Raw genomic sequence first — 21,424 nt, forward strand, 5'->3', positions numbered from 1 at the left:
AAAAAAAAAAAAAAAAAAAAAAGATGACGACACTTAAGATGCAACACTAGACTTTCAGCTCACCAAAGACAAATCCAGGGGGCAAAAGTTAGATCAGTTTGAAGGCCAACCAATTGGACTCTCTGAAGTGGTACAGCAGAAGTAACACAACAGATGAATGAGACTCTAGGAAAAAAAAATCAGAAATAATCTCAGATTAACTACAAAGAGGGTGACCATAATAAAAGACATGCTTAGTAATTCCGAACACATACAGATAAAAATAGAGGGAATTAGGAAAGTGATGAAAACAACGAACATTCAACATAGGAAAGAAATGGAATCCAAGAAACAGATATCCAGGAGATTAAAAATTCCACTGAAAGAATACACACCAGAATGAGCCAGTGTAAGGAAAGAATATCAGAATACAGTGTAAAGAAGACAGGACTGAAGTTAGCAATCATGAGAAGAATGATTTCTTAAACAGGCAAGGGATGATGGAAAATCTAACAGCCTCTAAGTGATGCAAAGAAGAATAACATAATATTGACTGGAATCAGTGAAAAAAGCAGGAGATACAGAAGTGACAATAAATAGCCTCTTTAATAAATAGTGCTTTCTACATGCTGAAGATTAAAACTAGACCAATATCTTTCATCATGCCCTTAAATAAAAATCTATCGAACATCTAAATATTGAAAAACACTAAATCTGCTGGAAGATAGAATAGGTAGAACTCTTAAAGACATGGTGTTTGCAAAGACTTTAGGAACAAAACTCTGATCACACAGGGTATCACAAAGAATCATTAACTGAGACCTCATCTTACTAAAAAGCTTTTGCACAGCAAAAGAAACTACCATCAGAGTGAAGAGACAACCCACAGTATGGGAAAAAATTTTGCTAGCTCTTCTTCAAAGGACTAATATCTGAAATAAAAAACTCCAAAAAATCGACCTCCCAAATTTAAAGACCTAACCAAAAATGTGCATATGAAATGAATAGACACTTCTCAGATGAAGTAGAAATGGCAAATATATGAAAAGCTATTGAACATCACTGGTCATTCAAGAGATGCAAAATAAAATAACATTGAGAAGGGCTGGGATTTTAGCTCAGTGGCACTATGCCTGCCTTGCAAGCTCAAGGTCCTGAGTTCGATCTCAAGTAATAGAGAAACAAAATGGAGATTCCATCTCCAGAAAGAATGGCTATTATCACAAAATCAACCAGTAACAAATGCTGGTGGAGCTGTGGGGGAAAAAGGAACCCTTCTCCTGTGCGTGTGATGGAAACTCTGGAAATCAGTGTGAAGATTTCCTCAAATAACTAAACCTATGGGTTCTATTTGACCCAGCTATCCTCCTCCTCGATATCTTCTTGAATTAGAAGTATCATACCACAGCAATATATGCACACCCATGTTTACAGCAGCACAATTTGTAACAGGTGAATCTTGGAAACAACTCAAATGCCCATCAACCAATGAATGGATAAAGATGTGGCTTTTTATGCAATGGAGTACTACTATGCCATAAAGGCTAACTTTGAGATTTTTTAGGTAAATGAGAAGGGGAACCTGGAAAGGTAAGAGGGAAAAGGAAGGGACAAGGAAAAAAATGGAAACAAAGATTTTGCAGAGTAGCTTAGACTAGTAGGAAGATCTGGCAAATAACCGTACCTACCATATAGTGTTACTCTGAATAGATGCATCGTACAGTAGTTGGGGAAAGGAAAACTGTTTCAAGAAGAAAGTATAGAAATAAGTAGTCAGGGAAACTACAAGTGGCTGTTTTGGTTAGTTTTAAAGAAAATGTAGGGGTTTTATTCATTTATTTTGCTGTGAATTGAACCTAGGGCCTCATGCATGCTCGTCAAGTGTTCTACCACTGAGCTACGTCCTAGACATAAAATGTAGGGTTTTACATATCGGTGGAGTGGTCAGCCAGTGCAGAAGTAATACATTAAGTGAACATAGTATCTTTGCAAAGTTTCAATTAGTTTGTTATAACCTGAGTTAAAGGCAAAGATGAGATTGATAAGGGAGAGAAGGCAGCTTGTAAAGAGCTTTTATACTGAGATCTTTTAAACGTGAAACAATAAGATGAATTCTACCCAGGGTGGTTCAGGTGACACCATGGAAGCAAGGACTGCATGTCAGAAGAAGCTGACAATATTACAGCTGTCTAGGAAGTGTTGAGCTTTCAGTCATGGAATCAGAAGGGTTATTTCTGTGAATTGAGACTGCTTCTAATCTTTTAGAAGACATTAAGTTTTTAGTGGTGTCAATGAAATGCTTAGAATTTCGGATGACCTTACATAGATTTTCTCGTGTTTGACTTGACCTTAATTTTCATTACATATTTTAAACTATTTCATTTTATCAGAGTCAAGTGATAAAGGGGATTTGGTGTGTAACAAATAGTTAATATACGTAGAATAGCCATTTGTTGATAGCTGTGTAGTGTGAATATTGGGGTTGCAACTCTGACGTAACATTTTTGTGTTGCTGAGCAGGATGTGATGGTGGCAGGTGGGATGGAGAGCATGTCCAATGTTCCATATATAATGAACAGAGGAGCAACACCATATGGTGGGGTAAAACTTGAAGATCTGATTGTAAAAGATGGGCTAACTGATGTCTACAATAAAATTCACATGGTAAATATTGGTTTTTAATGGGGAATGCCATCATTCATATATACTTGCTTTATTTTGGAAACTGAATTGAAGCATGGGTTCTAGATGGGTCATTTGCTAAATAGCCCCCCCGCCTCCTTTTTTTGATTTTTTGAGACAGGGTCTCGCTGTGTAGCCCAGGCTGGCCTCTTATCTCTCAGTGATCTGCCTGCCTCAGCTTCCTCAGTGCTGGGATTACAGGCATACACCACCACACCTGGCTGTCCCACCCATAAGGAATTTTCTTACTTCTATAATAGTAACTTCTAGGATAATGCAAGTATTTAAAGATGAAGTATATGTAAATATTTTTAAAAACTAAATTTAATTGCTAAGCATTGTTTTAGAAGTTGTACAGAGTTTTAAAGCAATTTCCAATTTCTCAGGGTAACTGTGCTGAGAATACTGCAAAGAAGCTAAATATTCCAAGAGATGAACAGGATACTTATGCTATTAACTCGTACACCAAAAGTAAAGCAGCATGGGAAGCTGGAAAGTTTGGAAATGAAGTTATTCCTGTCACAGTTTCAGTAAAAGGTAGAGGGATAATGCTACAAAAGTTTTTGTCTTTAGATTTTAATTATTAATATTTTCTACGTTTTTGAATTTTATATTAGTACATTATTATCTGTTCCTTTTAGCTGAGAACACTGACACTTACTTAGGCTTGATAAGGGGCTGCCAACTTCAGAGAAAAAAAGACAACCCAATTTAATGTCACATTTCTATCCAACTTTACACTAAACATTTTAAATTTGAGAAATTTATTTATTACAATTAATTCTCATATAAGGACATGCAACACATTTGCTTAAGTTTAAAGAAGATATTTTATCAGACACCTGCTTGGGAGTGCTCAGAACTGAAGGATGAAACAGCAGTGGTCACTGCTGGGAGCTTCTGGCTTGGAACTCTCCATATTATTAGGACTTGCTGTCTTGGCTTTTCTCTGCTGAATGCTTTGTTTTCTTAGGCTTTCTTAAGGTGCTGCCTATATTTCTGAAGTCTCATCTATAGTGCTCTCATTCAGAGCGGAAAGCAATTCCACTAGAGTAAATCCACAGTACAGACTCGTTAACTTAGGTTGCCTGTTTTATTACAGGAGTGATTACTGTGCACTCTATGAAAGAATATAGAATTTATCTGATATTGGCCTGATATCTACCATTGGGGTCAACACACTGATCTGTGATCACAGAAGGGGGGCTGACAGAAAAGATCATGGGATGTGGCTATGTAGGAGATATAAATTTCCTTAAGCCACTTAATAAACTGGTCTTTAGAACATTAACATAATAGAGATTATAGAGGGTAGACTCCCAATGATCATTTATTCAGAATAGTTTAAGGAATGCAGGCATAGAATGAGGGACATAGACTACCAGACACCTCATGTCAGTTTGATAACTATTTTGTCTTACTTAAATGGTAATAACTTAAAATATTTTTGTTTTAGGTAAACCAGATGTGGTGGTGAAAGAAGATGAAGAATACAAGCGTGTTGATTTTAGTAAAGTTCCAAAGCTAAAAACAGTTTTCCAAAAAGAAAACGGTTAGTAAAATAAGAAAAAATTGAATTATATACCATATTGATTTTTGGAAATACCTAAGGACTTAAAATAATTCCAGAAGGCATCTATATGATATTTAGCATTTCCACTATACCAAACTCAAGTAAAATAACAGTATTAATCCAAAGTATATTTAAATTTGCTTAACAATTTTTATCTTTTATATATAAATCCCACTAATGGAGATACATAATTTTTTTTGGGGGGGTGTACAGAGGATCAAACTTGGGACATTGGGCTTGCAAGGCAGGCCACAGAACTACTGAGCTAAATCCTTGGCCCAACGTAACTTTTTCATATGCTGTTCATCTTCAAAGTTTGTTGCTAACTTCCCTAAGGGCTAAGCTGATAACTTTTTCACTGGTTTATCTCCATTTCTTGCTTGGCATGTAGTGGATTCTCAACAACTAATTGTTGGGGCAGGGATTTAGGTCAGTGGTTCTGCTGCCTGCCTTGCAAGCACAAAGGACCTGCGTTCAATCCCTGGTACCCAAAAAATAAATAAATAAATAAAATCAACAACTAGTTGTTCGTTGTTGATACAAATGAGATCGGGTTTTTAAGTATCTTGTTTTGTGATGCCAGGAATCAAATTCAGAGTCGACACATGGTATCTAAGTGTTCTACCACTGAGTTACACTCTCTGATTAATTCTTTAAGGTTGCCTGTATACAGTTGTAATAATCTGAAATTATTCTTTCCCTTTAATTGACCTCAATTCCAGGTATAGGAATACATCAGTGTTCATTTTCCAAAACATCATATAAAATTATATTACAAGAGTGTATCTTTTTTTTGGTACCGGGGATTGAACTTAGGTCCTTGTGCTTGCAAGGCAGGCCACCGAACCGCTGAGCTAAATCCCCAGCTCAAGAGTGTATTTTGATAATTTCAGTAGCTATTTATTATGGGGTAGCTTCATTGACATTTTTAATTGTATTTATTTTGGTACCAGGGTTTGAACTTGAGTCCTTGTGAGGTAGGTGGTAGAACCACTGAGCTAAATCTCCAGCTCCACTGACATTTTTATTAAAATAGCTTTATTGAGCTGTGAATATAGCTCAGTGGTACAGCACTTACGTACTAAACACAAAGCCCTGGTTTCACTTTCCAGGACTAAAAACAAAGCAAACAAACAAACAAAAAATCTTTTTTTTTTTGCTAGGTATGGGGACAGATGTCTGTAATCTCAGCACTTGGAAGGCTGAGGCAGGAAGATCATAAATTTGAGGCCAGCCTTGATTACACAGTATAGATCTTATCTCAAAACCCCAAACCCTTCTCTATTATTTATATCCTATAGCATTCTGATGTTTAAATTGTATAGTTTAATGGTTTTTAAAGTATTCATTGACATTTAAGTTCAAGTGATTCTGGAAAAGAAATACCTGATTTTGATCCTGATTTGGAAAATATGTAGTAAATATTTGCTAAATTTTGTGTAAGCCAAGAGTTAAAGCTGGGAAGAAAAACATGAACCAGTCTTTCCCTATCTTTGAAGAGTTGCTGAACAGCATTTACCCAGTGCCATCATGAATATGTTTTTGAACTAGCTTTGAGAAAACTACTGAACACTAACATAAGGCACTCTGCATACATCATGTTGTGGCTGGCTTTATACATGTTTCCCGAGGGCAGGAATGATTTCATAAATCCAGCAACTCAGACATACTGTGGTCAGAACTGAACCAGCTGAATTCAGGGTGGAGCTGTGTTCTGACTTCATGCTCAATGCTGCTTTCAGGCACAGTAACAGCAGCCAATGCCAGCACGCTGAACGACGGGGCAGCTGCCATGGTTTTGATGACGACAGATGCAGCCAAGAGGCTCAATGTTAAGCCGCTGGCAAGAATAGCAGGTAGATGTTCTGCTGTTGTTTTATTTCTAAACTATAAGCAAGCCCTTCCTGAAACTGACTCTCTGCTGGAAATACATAACAATGGAGTTGGCCATTTCTATCTGCAGGTTGTGCTTTGTGACAGAATTTCACTGATACGTATTTTGTTTGAGACGGAAACTTTTATTATAATGTGCAGATAAAACAGTAAAAATCAATTTTAAAAAATATGTAATCTACCAAAAATTACATGAAAAGTATAAAAGGTTAGCTTTAGTTTTATATATCAAACATAAAAGATAAAGCTTTAGATGCTTGTAAAAATTGTAACAGTCTTTCCTTACAGCATTTGCTGATGCTGCTGTGGACCCCATTGATTTTCCAGTTGCACCTGCCTATGCTGTGCCTAAGGTGAGAAAAGGTGAGGGACTGTACCCCACTGTGCTAACCTCTGGTTTGCTTGTAACAAGATCAGTTCCGTTTGCAAGAGCATAGTGATAGCTTCTTACTTTCCCTGAAAATAACAAAGCAGTCCACAAACTACATCTTAACTGGAACAGATAAAATAATTGAATTATTTTTAAGTATGATGTTGGGTACACATACTTGATGTAGTAAACAGAAAGGGAGAAGTGGTATGGCAGAGGAAAATTCTAGCAGTCCCAGATCTAGAATGCAAAGCAGTCATTTCCAAAAGATGTTTCCATCCTGAAAGGGCACTACTGGTAGCAGGTCAGAGAGCAAGGGTGAAACCAGACACAGAAAACCTACATGTTCCATACTGCCAGTGTTACCAGAGGGAAAAATAGCCAGCTTTCTGTGGGAAGTAGTCATGAAGAAAGTGCTGAGGAGGTGAGTCACAACAGAAATTTCCTTGAGAGGGCCTCATGCTGAACATGCAGCTCTTGAGAATAGCACCTAGAGAAAGGAAAGCTTTTCAAACTCAATTTCAAGATTACAAAGCATTGAGATAAATTTCTAATGAAAAAGGACACTGGAAAAGGTTTTTTAACAAAGTAGGATAATCACGAACACAAAAATACCTTTATACATAGCTGAGAAACTATTAAAATGTCATATAATGAAATTTCATAACAGGTATGTATATATTCCAAACAACCCTGTAATTTTTGGTTGTTTGGAAACAGGGTCTGGCTATGTAGTACAGGTTGACCCTGAACTCACTATATAGCCCAGGCTGTCTCTTGCTCATAGCAGTCCTTCTGCCTCAGACTCCCATGTGCTGGCCATGCACCAATACACTCTGTGCCCCCATAACTTTTTTATTTTTTTGGTTCCAGGGATTGAACTCGGGTCTTGCACTTGAGATGCAGGCGACAGCACTGAGCAAAATCCCTGGTCCTCCCATAACTTTATTAAAGCAGAAACTTAAGGAGATACAGGAAAAACAAACCTCCTAATAGACAAATCTACTTAATTTCACAGATCAAGAATATAAAATAAGCAATATATCATGTAGTCATGTCTTAATATATAAAGTTGTATATTCAAGGTATATACCTTTATAAGCATTTGTGGAATGTTCAAAAATTTCAAATTTTATCTCCTCAAAACAAACATAAGGCAGGGCTGGGGATTTGGCTCAGTGTTTCTGCCACTGGCTTCACAAGCACAAGAGTCCAAGTTCAATCCCCAGTACCAAAAAAACAAAACAAAAACCAGATATAGCACAAATAAGATTCTTTGTAGTACAGTAAGATAGAAAATTAAAACAAAAATATGAGAAGATTCTTCAGAAATTAAAACACATTTTAAACACATCAAAGGGAAATATAAACCATGATTACAGAATGTCAAAAAAATGAAAGTAAGTTACAACTTTTTTGTTTTTGGTACCAGGGATTGGGATCGAGCTCGGGTCCTTGTGCTTGCGAGGCAGGTGGTGGAACCACTAAGCTAAATCCCTGGCCAAGTTACAACTCTGAACACCATCTCTTAAAAATTTTTAGGTTCTTAAAGATGCAGGACTGAAAAAAGAAGACATTGCAATGTGGGAAGTAAATGAAGCTTTTAGTGTGGTTGTGCTAGCAAACATTAAAATGCTGGAGATTGATCCCCAAAAAGTGAATATTAATGGAGGATCTGTTTCTCTGGGGCATCCAATTGGGTAGGTAAAATATTTTCTAGGTTAACAGCTACCTTTGTAATTCCATTTAAACTAGCTGATTCATGATGAATGCTGTCACTAAATTGTACTTCCCATATATCCTTTGTAAGGTGACCACCATTTCTCTCTCTCTCTCTCTCTTTTTTTTTTTTTTTTTTTTTTTTTTTTTTTTTAAGCTGGGAAGAAAAACATGAACCAGTCTTTCCCTATCTTTGAAGAGTTGCTGAACAGCATTTACCCAGTGCCATCATGAATATGTTTTTGAACTAGCTTTGAGAAAACTACTGAACACTAACATAAGGCACTCTGCATACATCATGTTGTGGCTGGCTTTATACATGTTTCCCGAGGGCAGCAATGATTTCATAAATCCAGCAACTCAGACATACTGTGGTCAGAACTGAACCAGCTGAATTCAGGGTGGAGCTGTGTTCTGACTTCATGCTCAATGCTGCTTTCAGGCACAGTAACAGCAGCCAATGCCAGCACGCTGAACGACGGGGCAGCTGCCATGGTTTTGATGACGACAGATGCAGCCAAGAGGCTCAATGTTAAGCCGCTGGCAAGAATAGCAGGTAGATGTTCTGCTGTTGTTTTATTTCTAAACTATAAGCAAGCCCTTCCTGAAACTGACTCTCTGCTGGAAATACATAACAATGGAGTTGGCCATTTCTATCTGCAGGTTGTGCTTTGTGACAGAATTTCACTGATACGTATTTTGTTTGAGACGGAAACTTTTATTATAATGTGCAGATAAAACAGTAAAAATCAATTTTAAAAAATATGTAATCTACCAAAAATTACATGAAAAGTATAAAAGGTTAGCTTTAGTTTTATATATCAAACATAAAAGATAAAGCTTTAGATGCTTGTAAAAATTGTAACAGTCTTTCCTTACAGCATTTGCTGATGCTGCTGTGGACCCCATTGATTTTCCAGTTGCACCTGCCTATGCTGTGCCTAAGGTGAGAAAAGGTGAGGGACTGTACCCCACTGTGCTAACCTCTGGTTTGCTTGTAACAAGATCAGTTCCGTTTGCAAGAGCATAGTGATAGCTTCTTACTTTTCCTGAAAATAACAAAGCAGTCCACAAACTACATCTTAACTGGAACAGATAAAATAATTGAATTATTTTTAAGTATGATGTTGGGTACACATACTTGATGTAGTAAACAGAAAGGGAGAAGTGGTATGGCAGAGGAAAATTCTAGCAGTCCCAGATCTAGAATGCAAAGCAGTCATTTCCAAAAGATGTTTCCATCCTGAAAGGGCACTACTGGTAGCAGGTCAGAGAGCAAGGGTGAAACCAGACACAGAAAACCTACATGTTCCATACTGCCAGTGTTACCAGAGGGAAAAATAGCCAGCTTTCTGTGGGAAGTAGTCATGAAGAAAGTGCTGAGGAGGTGAGTCACAACAGAAATTTCCTTGAGAGGGCCTCATCCTGAACATGCAGCTCTTGAGAATAGCACCTAGAGAAAGGAAAGCTTTTCAAACTCAATTCCAAGATTACAAAGCATTGAGATAAATTTCTAATGAAAAAGGACACTGGAAAAGGTTTTTTAACAAAGTAGGATAATCACGAACACAAAAATACCTTTATACATAGCTGAGAAACTATTAAAATGTCATATAATGAAATTTCATAACAGGTATGTATATATTCCAAACAACCCTGTAATTTTTGGTTGTTTGGAAACAGGGTCTGGCTATGTAGTACAGGTTGACCCTGAACTCACTATATAGCCCAGGCTGTCTCTTGCTCATAGCAGTCCTTCTGCCTCAGACTCCCATGTGCTGGCCATGCACCAATACACTCTGTGCCCCCATAACTTTTTTATTTTTTTGGTTCCAGGGATTGAACTCGGGTCTTGCACTTGAGATGCAGGCGACAGCACTGAGCAAAATCCCTGGTCCTCCCATAACTTTATTAAAGCAGAAACTTAAGGAGATACAGGAAAAACAAACCTCCTAATAGACAAATCTACTTAATTTCACAGATCAAGAATATAAAATAAGCAATATATCATGTAGTCATGTCTTAATATATAAAGTTGTATATTCAAGGTATATACCTTTATAAGCATTTGTGGAATGTTCAAAAATTTCAAATTTTATCTCCTCAAAACAAACATAAGGCAGGGCTGGGGATTTGGCTCAGTGTTTCTGCCACTGGCTTCACAAGCACAAGAGTCCAAGTTCAATCCCCAGTACCAAAAAAACAAAACAAAAACCAGATATAGCACAAATAAGATTCTTTGTAGTACAGTAAGATAGAAAATTAAAACAAAAATATGAGAAGATTCTTCAGAAATTAAAACACATTTTAAACACATCAAAGGGAAATATAAACCATGATTACAGAATGTCAAAAAAATGAAAGTAAGTTACAACTTTTTTGTTTTTGGTACCAGGGATTGGGATCGAGCTCGGGTCCTTGTGCTTGCGAGGCAGGTGGTGGAACCACTAAGCTAAATCCCTGGCCAAGTTACAACTCTGAACACCATCTCTTAAAAATTTTTAGGTTCTTAAAGATGCAGGACTGAAAAAAGAAGACATTGCAATGTGGGAAGTAAATGAAGCTTTTAGTGTGGTTGTGCTAGCAAACATTAAAATGCTGGAGATTGATCCCCAAAAAGTGAATATTAATGGAGGATCTGTTTCTCTGGGGCATCCAATTGGGTAGGTAAAATATTTTCTAGGTTAACAGCTACCTTTGTAATTCCATTTAAACTAGCTGATTCATGATGAATGCTGTCACTAAATTGTACTTCCCATATATCCTTTGTAAGGTGACCACCATTTCTCTCTCTCTCTCTTTTTTTTTTTTTTGGTACCCGGGATTGAACTCTGGTCCTTGCACTTGGAAGGCAGGCCACTGAACCACTGAGCTAAATCACCGGCCCTTCCACCATTGATAGTATCCCACACCTACTGTTTGAAACCCATTAGTGTTGAATCCTAAAGGAGAAACTAAAGTCTGTGCTCAGGCTTCCAGAAGAGCTATGTAACCCTTCCTGAAACAAAAGTTCTAAATTTAAGAAAAGTAGTTAATTCAACTATAAGTAGTAGCCAGTAGTTTTTACAAGAAGTTAATTTGTAGTAGACATTTTCTGGTTAGTTATAAAATCTGTTCAACATTAAAGAAACAAATGCTTTCTTAATTCTAGGATGTCTGGAGCCAGGATTGTGGTTCATCTGGCTCATGCCCTGAAGCAAGGAGAATACGGTCTGGCCAGTATTTGCAATGGAGGAGGAGGTGCCTCTGCATTGCTGATTCAGAAACTGTAGACAACCTCTGCTGTTTAGGAGACAGCCCTTTGTGACTCCCCCGGGACAACTTATATTCAAACTCTTTCATTTATTATTTTCTATTTTAACTTTTAAAAATAAAAATGATCACATCCCCCAACTTGAAATCTTTTCTTCCACTTTAATTTTTTGATACTCCCATTTTTAAAAGTTTGACACATTTCTACAGTATGAATTTGTATGCAATTACTTATGATTTATACAAGTTGCTGGAAGTGTCCCTTTGAGAGAAAAAAAATCACAATTTTTACTTTTAAGGATTATTAAAGGTCAAGTGAATGTTGGTAATTTACATTTAGTACATTCTTAAAGTAAGAGCCAGTTATTCTGAGCAAACTAGCAGTGCCTTTTAAGCATTAGTCAAGAAGCCTGGTTGCCCCTGCCCCAAAAGCCATAAATGAAGCATATGCAGTAGTACTAGAAACTGAAGCCCATATGCTCATGTCTCAAGTCTTGGCAATTTCTTCCACCCCCAGAATTCAGGGTTGGGGGTATGGGAAATCAAACAAAATCCTGGGATCTGAATGTGACAGCACAGAGAATGAGGAAGAATGTGGAAATGAACAGGATGAAGAGTTACAATGAGAAGATTGCCAATTCCAGCATGCCACAATACTTATGCTTAAGCAGGGAATATTGTAGTATGAGTCACTTGAATTGTATTTATCTGGAAAAATCATCGCAGGCATGGCCTGTTCACCAACCTCAACAGCCTTGAAAAGGAGAAAGTCCCACTCAGTAAAAGGATGGGAGGCAGTAAAGGTCACTGTAAAACATGCTTTGGCAAATTATTATTTATAGATATCCTTGAAGAAACAAAAAGATCATACATGAGGAAAAGAACTACTGGTCTTAAGATTCAGGGGAAGCATATTTTTAAAAATATCTGTAATCACAATGAACTTCTGAGGCTCTTTATGTGTTAAGTACAGTGGTACCTCAGTTCACAAATGCTTTTGTTTGCAAACAATTTATTCACAAGGTTTTGGCAAAATTTCATTTTTGCAAACTCTGAATGAGGTGACGAACACAGCGTTGGCCATCTTTCCCACTCAAACATGAATGGGGCCGTGTTTTCCAGCATTGTGGAACAAATTAGAATTAGGTTCATGAACTGAGGTACAATTTATCCTTAAGACTTGGAGCTAACTCCTTAATCCTTACTAAAGCTATGTAGGAAGCATTATTATTTCTACCATATAGTCGGAAATTTAGGCATGGAATTGCTAAATAAATTCAGGGTTAAACAACTGAGGTGGGGTTCAAATACAAGTTTGTCTAACTCTGAAGTCCAAATTCTTGTCTTATGCTTTATTTCAATCACTTTCAATACACCCACTGAGTATCTGCCCTAACTAATAAGAAATTACAGCACCAGGAAAAGCCAAATTAACACTGCATCCAAAGGTCAGTAGAGATCTGGAAAACATGAAAAGCAGCCTGACAATTCTGGGGAGAAATGGAGAGAAGGGAGAAGAGGTAAAGAACTGACAAATAAATGGTGTTTGTTAAAATAAATGGGACTCTGAAAAAGGGAAAATAAATAAGTAAATAAATAAATGGGACTCTGAAGCAACGATCCAACATAAAATGTAATAGAAAAAAAGGGGCATGTTTTATCAGTAAAATCTATTGGTGGAAAACTATATTAAGAATTCTGGAGAAAACATTAAAATTCTTCAAACATGGTAGAAAAACTGGTAACCTTCATACTTCTCTTACATGAAATGCAGGAAGAGTGGCCAACAGGTATTTTTGAGGGGATTTTGTGGCTTGAACCCAGGACCTTGTATATACTAAGCATATTCTTTATTACTGAGCTATAGCCCCAGCCCACACACAACTTTAATGGAATAGTTACAAGATACCAGAAAGAGTATCTTAGAGATCTAAGAGCTTCAAAAGTAGAGTATTCTAAAATGTTTTCTCCAAAAATGACAAAGGCTTAGAGCAGCTCATGGAAAGAACAATTAAGAATTCAGGACTGCTGGGGATAGAAGAGTGGTGAGTATGGGTAAAATACATAATGCTAAATAAAGGTAAATACCAGCAGAACAAGTTCTACACCTTTCATTAGCATAGCAGACAAAGGGCATGGTGGTTTACACCTTATCACAGCTACTCAAGAGCCTGAAGGAGAATGCTCTCAAGTTTGAGGCCAGTCTGAGCAATTTAGCAAGACTGTTTTCAAGTTAAAAATAAGTGTTTGTAGATGAGGAGGGGGTGAAGGGAGGGCAGAGGTAAGGGGAAAAAATGAGAATCAAGACTTGTCATGTAGAGGTGCAAGATCCCAACAATGAATGTAACTGTACTGTATCCCTAAAATGTACCAATAAACTCAATTAAAGCTGAAAAAAATGGAATGGTAGGCCAGGGATTTAGTTCAGTGGTTCTGCCGTCTGCCTCGCAAGCACAAGGCCCTGAGTTCAATCCCCTGTACCGGGGTGGGGGGGGAATGGTAATGTCAATCAGTAATAGAGAATTTTTTTTGTGGTTTTTTGAGACAAAGTGTTGCTATGTAGTTCAGGCTGGCCCTGAACTATGTAGTACTTGGTCTCCTGAGTGCTGTGATTACAGGCATCCCACGCCACGCCTGGCAATAGAGTTCCTGATTAGTATGCATGAGGCCCTTGTTTCTATCCCATCCTTGTACCATAAAGTATGGAAGATGAGTTTTGTAGTTGGAAAAATTTATTTATAAAGGAAAAAGAGGATTAGCTAGGTGCAGTGCTGCAGGCCTGTAATCCAGCACTCGGTGGGGCTGAGCCAGGAGCCTGACAATACGAGCATAGCCTGGGCAACTTAGACCCTTCTCAAAAGATAGGTTATTGATTGATTACACTCTAAGCAACAATAAAACAAAGCAAAAACTATGGTAAAATATAATGGGAAATTGAACATTTATGAAAAAAATTGTTAAAAGCAAAGATGGGATTTGATTATAAAACTGGGTAAATATCAAACTTTGTACCCTTATAAACTATGCGTATTTTTAAGCACTGTTAAGTTTTTTACATTACTGTACAAAAAATATCTGAGATAATAAAAAAGAGGGACAGTTTATTTTGTTTTTGAGACCAAGTCTCACCATGTACCACAGGCTAGCTTTGAACTCATTGTATGTATCCCATGATGGCCTCAAACTCATGGAGATCCTCTTGTCTCAGTCTCACAACCACTAGGATAATAGGCTCCCCAGCAAGAAAGCTTTAGTTTACTCAGAGGTTCTGATCCATGCTCAGTTACCACTTTGGTGGGGGATAGCATGCTGGGAAGCTCATGGCAGAGCAACACTCATCTCATGGCAGCTCGAGATCAAAGACAGGAAGAGGTAAAGGGGCTGGGATCCCTTAATCCCCTTCTAGGGCATATCCCCAGTGACCTTTTTTTTTCCCCCTGATACCAGGGATTGAACTCAAGACCTTGTAAACTGCCTACCCATGCTAGGTGCTTGATAAAAATGTGAAAAAAAAAAAGACCTTGTGGTTTGCGGTGCCACTGAGCTACATCCTGCCTCATCCCAGTGACCTGACTTGTAATAGCCCCTACATCTTAGAGGTTCTACCACTTCCCTGTAATGTCACAGGCTGATGCCCAAGCCTTTAACACACTGGCCCTGGGAACACTTATCTAACCTTAGCAAGCACTGATACACATTTACACAATTTTAACCTGTAGCTCAGTGGTGGACTGAAGCTCCAGTTTAGACCCCCAGATGGAAAAAATAATTGACATATCCTTTGACTGTACTTATAATAAAAAATTTAAGCCAAAGAACATGATGCTTTTATTCTAAGTAATCATGTCAAAGATATAAAAAAAATTATACTCACATCATCTTCTAGAGTTTAATTAAAATCCAAGAACTCATCCATCTTCCAGACTCTGAGGTTGAAAACTGAAATCAGAGTTAAAATTCATAACCTCAAATGCTTACATGGTTTGAAAAGGGGAAAAAAAAAATCAGGTAACTGCTCTGTTAAAAACAAACATGCAAAATGGACCCTGAGGAAAAAAAGGACACATGAATAAAGTAGAAATTAGTGAATCAAAAAATATACTGGTTAGAGGTATTTTTGTCAGAAATTATTTGCATTTTAGAGAACACACTTAGAAATTAAGAGGGGGAAAAAAAGTTTTAAGCCTGAATAGATAAATCAGCTTAGAAGAAATTTCAGAGAAAATAAATTGGAACACTAGATGATTTTCTCTCAATATTCCTAAGTATACTGCTGCAAAAGAATGAAAAACACATACACATGTACATGTTAGTAAGTATATGCATAACAGCTGGCTATAATCACAGTTCTTAAGGTGCTTTTTATGCTTTTATGGTTCAGGCATTGCTTTGGATGGTTTTACACATGGTTTAACTCAGTGGTTCCACTGCCTGCCTCATAAGCGCAAGGGCTCAAATTTGATCCCCGTTACCAAAAAAAAAAAAGATCGGTACTATTTATTAACTACAACATTTGGATAAACTAGAAAAAAAAAGCTTCAAAATAATTATGTCCACAAATCAATTTATATTTTAAAAGGCATTCATTCATTAAAATCACAAAAGGAGCCAAGTGTGGCAGTGCATACTGCAATGCCAGCACCCCAGGCAGGAGGATCATCCTCAAGTTTAAAGCTAGCCTAGAGTATACAGAGAGACTCTGTCTTAAAACAAAACATCCAAACCAAACAGATTTTTTTTTTTTTGGTACCGGGGATTAAACTCTGGTCCTTGTGCCTCCAAGGCAGGCGGTGCAACGACTGGGCTAAATCCCAGGCCCCCAAACAGACCTTAAAGTACAGAACATTAGAATATAAAAATAAATCTGCAGGCCTATTGTAATTAAAAAAAAAATACTGGGGACTGAACCCAGGGCCTCCCCACTGAGCTATATCCCCAGTCCCTTTTTGAAATCTTGCTAAATTGCCCAGGCTGAGATTGAATTTGTAATTCTCCTGCCTCAGCCTCGCAGGGTACTTGGATCATATGCCACCAAACCAAGCTCTAATGCAAACATTTTAATTGATGTTATAACAGCACCTAATGGAACAGGTACTCCTGAGATAATATGGAGGGGTGGGGTTTGAGACAGAGTCTTGCTATGTATTTATTTCAGGCTGGCCTCGACCTTGCAGTAATCCTTCTGTCTTAGCCTCCTGAGTGCTGGGATTAGGCGTGTGTCACCATCCCTGGCTGAGGTAAATTCTTAGAACACTATATACAATGCATAGCCTGCAGGGTGCTCTGGTTTCCATCTCAGATACTGCAAAATAAAACATAAATACTACAAATAAAAGACCACATTATACTTAACATTTTCGTTTAAATGAAGGTCAAGACAGGGAATCATTATTCATCATTATTCACTGTACTCAAAGTGCTAATCAGTGTAGTAAGAAACAAAATTGGAAAAATTACTTACAGAGGATACATCCTTAGTAAATAAAAAAGCACTGGAAAATCCATTAGCACTAGTGAAGTTCACTCAGTGCAGAAAATAGAAACTCAAATACAATGTCCTACAGTGATCAAGACAGTCTATGACAGGCATACCTTTCAGAAAACAGTCCAATGGAAGAGATTGAAGTCCAGAAATAAACCCATGTATATATATAGTTTACCAATTTAAATTAATGGTAACAGAGAATTTCACCTGGGGAAGGATAGTCTTTGTAAATAAAAGGTACTGTGGGGTTAACTGCATATCCATATGGAAAATCAATTTCATGTGATCAATCAAGCTATATGAGATTAAACAAAAAAGCTTTCAGGAGATAAATGTAAAATATTCAGATATTTGATAACTATGATGAATATATAGAATACAGAAAGAACATGTACATATCAGTAAGAAAAATTCAGACTACTAAATACAAAAAAAGGGTAAAACACATCAATGGATAGTTCACAAAAGGTAAGCAAGTAGCCAATAAATATTTAGAACATATTTAACATCACCAGGGAGGAAAAGAAACCACAGTGCACACATCATAGTCCATCAAAATGCCTAAAATAAAATGAAAATGCTAAGCCCTTATATCAGTATAGAATAAAGGAAACACTTCTCCTACTGTTGAGTGTGTATCATCACCTCAGAAAACGCACACACTTGATTCAGTTTGGAAATAAGTAACACTGTTGTGGTCCAGCAACTGCACTCCTCAGTATAGTCAACTGAAAAGTGTGACACTTCCTACAAACATGTAAGAAAGTATTACAGCAGTTCTACCTCAGAATAGCACCAAACCGGATTGGTATGTTTATCATCTATAAAATGGGTTGTGATACACCACAATGCAAATGTAAACAGCACTGAGGATGACTGAATTAAACAAAACATGAGTAATTCTCACAGAGAATATATACCACATGAACTTGTTATACAAATAAAGAAAAAAACCCTGAAATTAGTCTGTGGTGTTTTAAGTCAGTACAATGATTACTGTTTGGTCTGGCAGTTACTACCATAGAAGGAGGTATAAAGGATTTCTAGGGTACTGGTAATGTTCTAGTTTTGATCTGGATGATTATGTTTCAGAAAATAAATTCAAGTGTATAAATTTACAGTTGTGCATACTTTTGTTTATATGTTATCCCTCTGTAAAAAGTTTATATTATATAAGCACAAAACCAGTTGAAGTGGTTGGTTATTGAATGAAGAGCCCTCTAAAATAAGCAACAAAGAAAAAAAAAAACCAGCCAGTTCATCAAGAAATTACAAGGCCGGCTGGGTGTGGTAGCACATGCCTATAATCCCAGCACTTGGAAGGCTGAGGCAGGAGGATCGCTGTGAGTTCGAGACCAGCCTGGGTTACATAGTGAGTTCCAGGTTAGTCTCAACTATATAGTGAGACCCTGTTTTAACCGCCCCCTACAAAAAAGAAATTATAAAGGTTAACTATAAAACTTTTTGGTACTTGCCATATTTGAAATACAAATGACTCTGAAGTTAATAAGGAAGTATAAAAGATGTGAATATTTAAACAACAATGGATACAAAGCTATTTTATGAGTTAATCAAACATACAGTCTATACAGCAAAGTAAATAAGAGTGTAAATTTATGTATAAATATAATTCAGGTCCAAACTTGACTGCACCATGGAGGTTACCCAAGTTTCATAATTCAGAATAATTTGGATTTCTAAAATGTAACTTGTGGTGGTGCAGCCTATAGTCACAGCATCTGGGAGGCTAAAGTGGAGCCTTTTGAGTTCAAGGCCAGCCTAGGCTAACTAGTGAGTTCAAGATTAGCCCGAACTACATATAGAGACCCTGTCCCCCTTGAAAACAAAAACAAAGAAACAAAAAAACAACCCACCACAGAAGTATAAGAAAGTCAAAACTTGATATAGAACTTCAAGAAGGCTGAGCCTGAAAAACATTGGCTTAATAAAGAATTAATGCAGATGAGGCAGGGGATGTAGCTCAGTGTAGGGGGCTTATCCAGCATGCACAAGGCTCCTGGTTCAACCCACAGTACTCGGATGGGGGAAGAATGCACAGTGGAGAGTAATACGCTTTTGAAATTATTCATTAGCAAAAGCCCAATATTCACTTCTCTAACAGTCATCACATTTAGCCTCTGCTTGAAGAATGATGCTTTTCTCATGTGCAATTTCAAAATTCTACAGGGCTCTAATAACATCTAGGGTTAAAATAATCAAATATTTTAATTACAAGACTTCTCAAATTTGGCATACACTAGCTACATTAATCACTAGGTAATGTCCAACTTGGAGACTAGATCCTTACAGGTAGTTCTAAAAGTAGCTATCCATTGTTGCTTGTGGTATACTTAAACCCTAAAATGAAGTCACTGAGCATTTGACTATTAAAACAGGTTACCAAGTATAATAGTCCAATTGATGTGCAAGACATCTGGACTTTTACAGAAAAATGAGGATTATGGTTTAGCTCTTGAACACAAAAGCTCCAAGTACAAACTGACTATATCTTGTGGTTCCTGTTTAAGAATACTGAACAAACTTTGTATCTGAATATGAATTCTCAGAATTTAATAAATAAATATTAAATGAAGAAAATCTGCAATTTTAAGTATTATATCAGCTTATGAAAGAGTAAACAACAATTAACCTGTTATGGAATATAATCAATGTTTCTAACTAGGTCTGCCAATATAATGTAAAGTGCTGATGGTACAGAAAGTATTTATTCAAACCTAAATGTAGTACAGTATCAAGTAAATATTAATTTTATGATATTCAGTTTGAGACCACTATAACATCATAAAGATTTCTTATATCACAAAATTTCTAAAGTTCAGCAATGAAGAAATGATTTCTACATTGAAAACTGTTATATTAGAATAGGATGGATTTATTTTTTTAAAGGCCCAGTACAAAAAATGGTTGAGGAAAGTGACTTTTCAACAAAATATACACCTGTATAAAAAAATCCTAAGGTACTAACATTTAAACAGAAAACACTTAAATATAATTTAATATCTAGGCACAATTGGTTAGGCATTAATTATAATTTGTTATCATTTGAAAGTTTAAACTGGTTCTTCAACTTGACTACTTGTTACATGAGTTCAATACAGAGAAGGCACCTCTCTCACTCCCCTTAAGGACTTTTTGAGAGTTATCTTTTACAACGTTTTAAGGGACACACAATTAACGTGCTATATCTAAGTGTGGATACTGTTATTTAACAAACTCCATTTTAGGAGAAACTAAAATAAAAACTATGATTTCTTTTTTACATCTTTTGATGGACATGACTTTCCTCCATACAAGCTTTAACTTAAAATACAAAATTTAAATTAAACGTGCATTGGTCAATACTATGTGAAGAATTAGTGCAATTTTTTTTATATCCCTAGTGCTTAGGGGGGAAAAGTTTATATACACCAAGAAATATCAGCTACTCTAAAACTCAATTTTTGTATGGCTCAACAGTCTAACCAATTAATATTCTATAAAAGATTTAAAAAGTTATAAAGGAACTATCAGAATACTCAATAAATGGTTTATAAAATTCTCTTTGAAACTAGGAGAACAGAATGACCATAAGAAATAAATTGTAAACTTTAGGAGGATAGTTTTTACTGCAACTGAGTCTAGAGGGGGAAAAAAATCCATCAAACTGCTGGATTTCTGATTAGATACTTTACTACCAGTTGAGACGGTTATCGTTTTTTTGTACTTAGTGGCTATATATTTAAATATCTTTCTGAATAATGACTGAAGGTAATTTGTAAGGATAAGGAAACTTTTTCTTGGAAAAAAAAAATGAGATACTATTCCAGATGAATAAACCTCAATTAAGGATCATAAGTCAAAAAATGCACTGTAAGAACATTAGGTAACTTAACCTCTATTTTCACAAGATTTACACAATATTTACAATATGCAATTGTCAAAGCTGTACAGTTTTTGCAGACTGGCTTTACTTAACATTTCTGCTACTTTTTTTTTTTTCCAAAATAGAAATATATCAAGTCTATTTACAAACTAGGGTGCTGCTTCAGAAACAGCATGATTAAGTATAAAGTGAAATTTTAGTTCAATGAAAAGTGCAGGTCATGTTTTCAATTTCTGTCAATGTCCCACTCCCCACACTCAGAGTTTAAGGGATACAAGTTTTAAACAACTAATGTTATATGTTTAGAATGTTTACTCATCATAATGCAATGATAACAAAAATTTGTCCACATCCATTCCTGCCGGAAACGAAGCAGGTAGCTTCTTTTTCTGTGGAGAGAGAAAAAAGAAGAAAGATATAAGCAAGGCCAGTTTTCTCAGTAAGACATCTAGAACATAATACTGAGTTCTTCCATATGCAACTAAAATTGCCAAAATATTTTAATCTTTCAGGATTTTAGTTGTATAGAACTAGAAAGGTTTTATAAACCCAGAGTTTGGGTTTTTTTTTTTTTTTTTTTTTTTTTTT

General features: G+C 36.5%; 2 protein-coding genes across 3 annotated transcripts in view; one reads left to right on the plus strand and one right to left on the minus strand.

Moving 5' to 3' along the window:
- The window catches only part of Acat1 (acetyl-CoA acetyltransferase 1), a 26,322-nt gene extending 14,712 nt beyond the window's left edge, over positions 1-11,610 (plus strand). The window contains exons 6-12 of the mRNA XM_010610634.2: positions 2,500-2,643; positions 3,048-3,198; positions 4,118-4,213; positions 5,977-6,090; positions 6,416-6,480; positions 8,040-8,197; positions 11,368-11,610. Coding sequence (XP_010608936.1) covers positions 2,500-2,643; positions 3,048-3,198; positions 4,118-4,213; positions 5,977-6,090; positions 6,416-6,480; positions 8,040-8,197; positions 11,368-11,488 — 849 coding nt within the window. The 3' untranslated portion in view covers positions 11,489-11,610. The remainder of the gene's footprint in view (positions 1-2,499; positions 2,644-3,047; positions 3,199-4,117; positions 4,214-5,976; positions 6,091-6,415; positions 6,481-8,039; positions 8,198-11,367) is intronic.
- An 8,245-nt stretch (positions 11,611-19,855) lies between these two features.
- The window catches only part of LOC104852847 (protein NPAT), a 39,455-nt gene continuing 37,886 nt past the window's right edge, over positions 19,856-21,424 (minus strand). For both annotated transcript variants that reach the window (XM_010610635.3, XM_010610636.3), the window contains one exon: positions 19,856-21,225. In XM_010610635.3, coding sequence (XP_010608937.1) covers positions 21,148-21,225 — 78 coding nt within the window. In that variant the 3' untranslated portion in view covers positions 19,856-21,147. The remainder of the gene's footprint in view (positions 21,226-21,424) is intronic.

This window comes from Fukomys damarensis, unplaced genomic scaffold (genome assembly GCF_012274545.1).
Source record: "Fukomys damarensis isolate Sample0158 unplaced genomic scaffold, DMR_v1.0_HiC HiC_scaffold_16, whole genome shotgun sequence".
In the NCBI taxonomy this organism is placed as follows: Eukaryota; Metazoa; Chordata; class Mammalia; order Rodentia; family Bathyergidae; genus Fukomys; species Fukomys damarensis.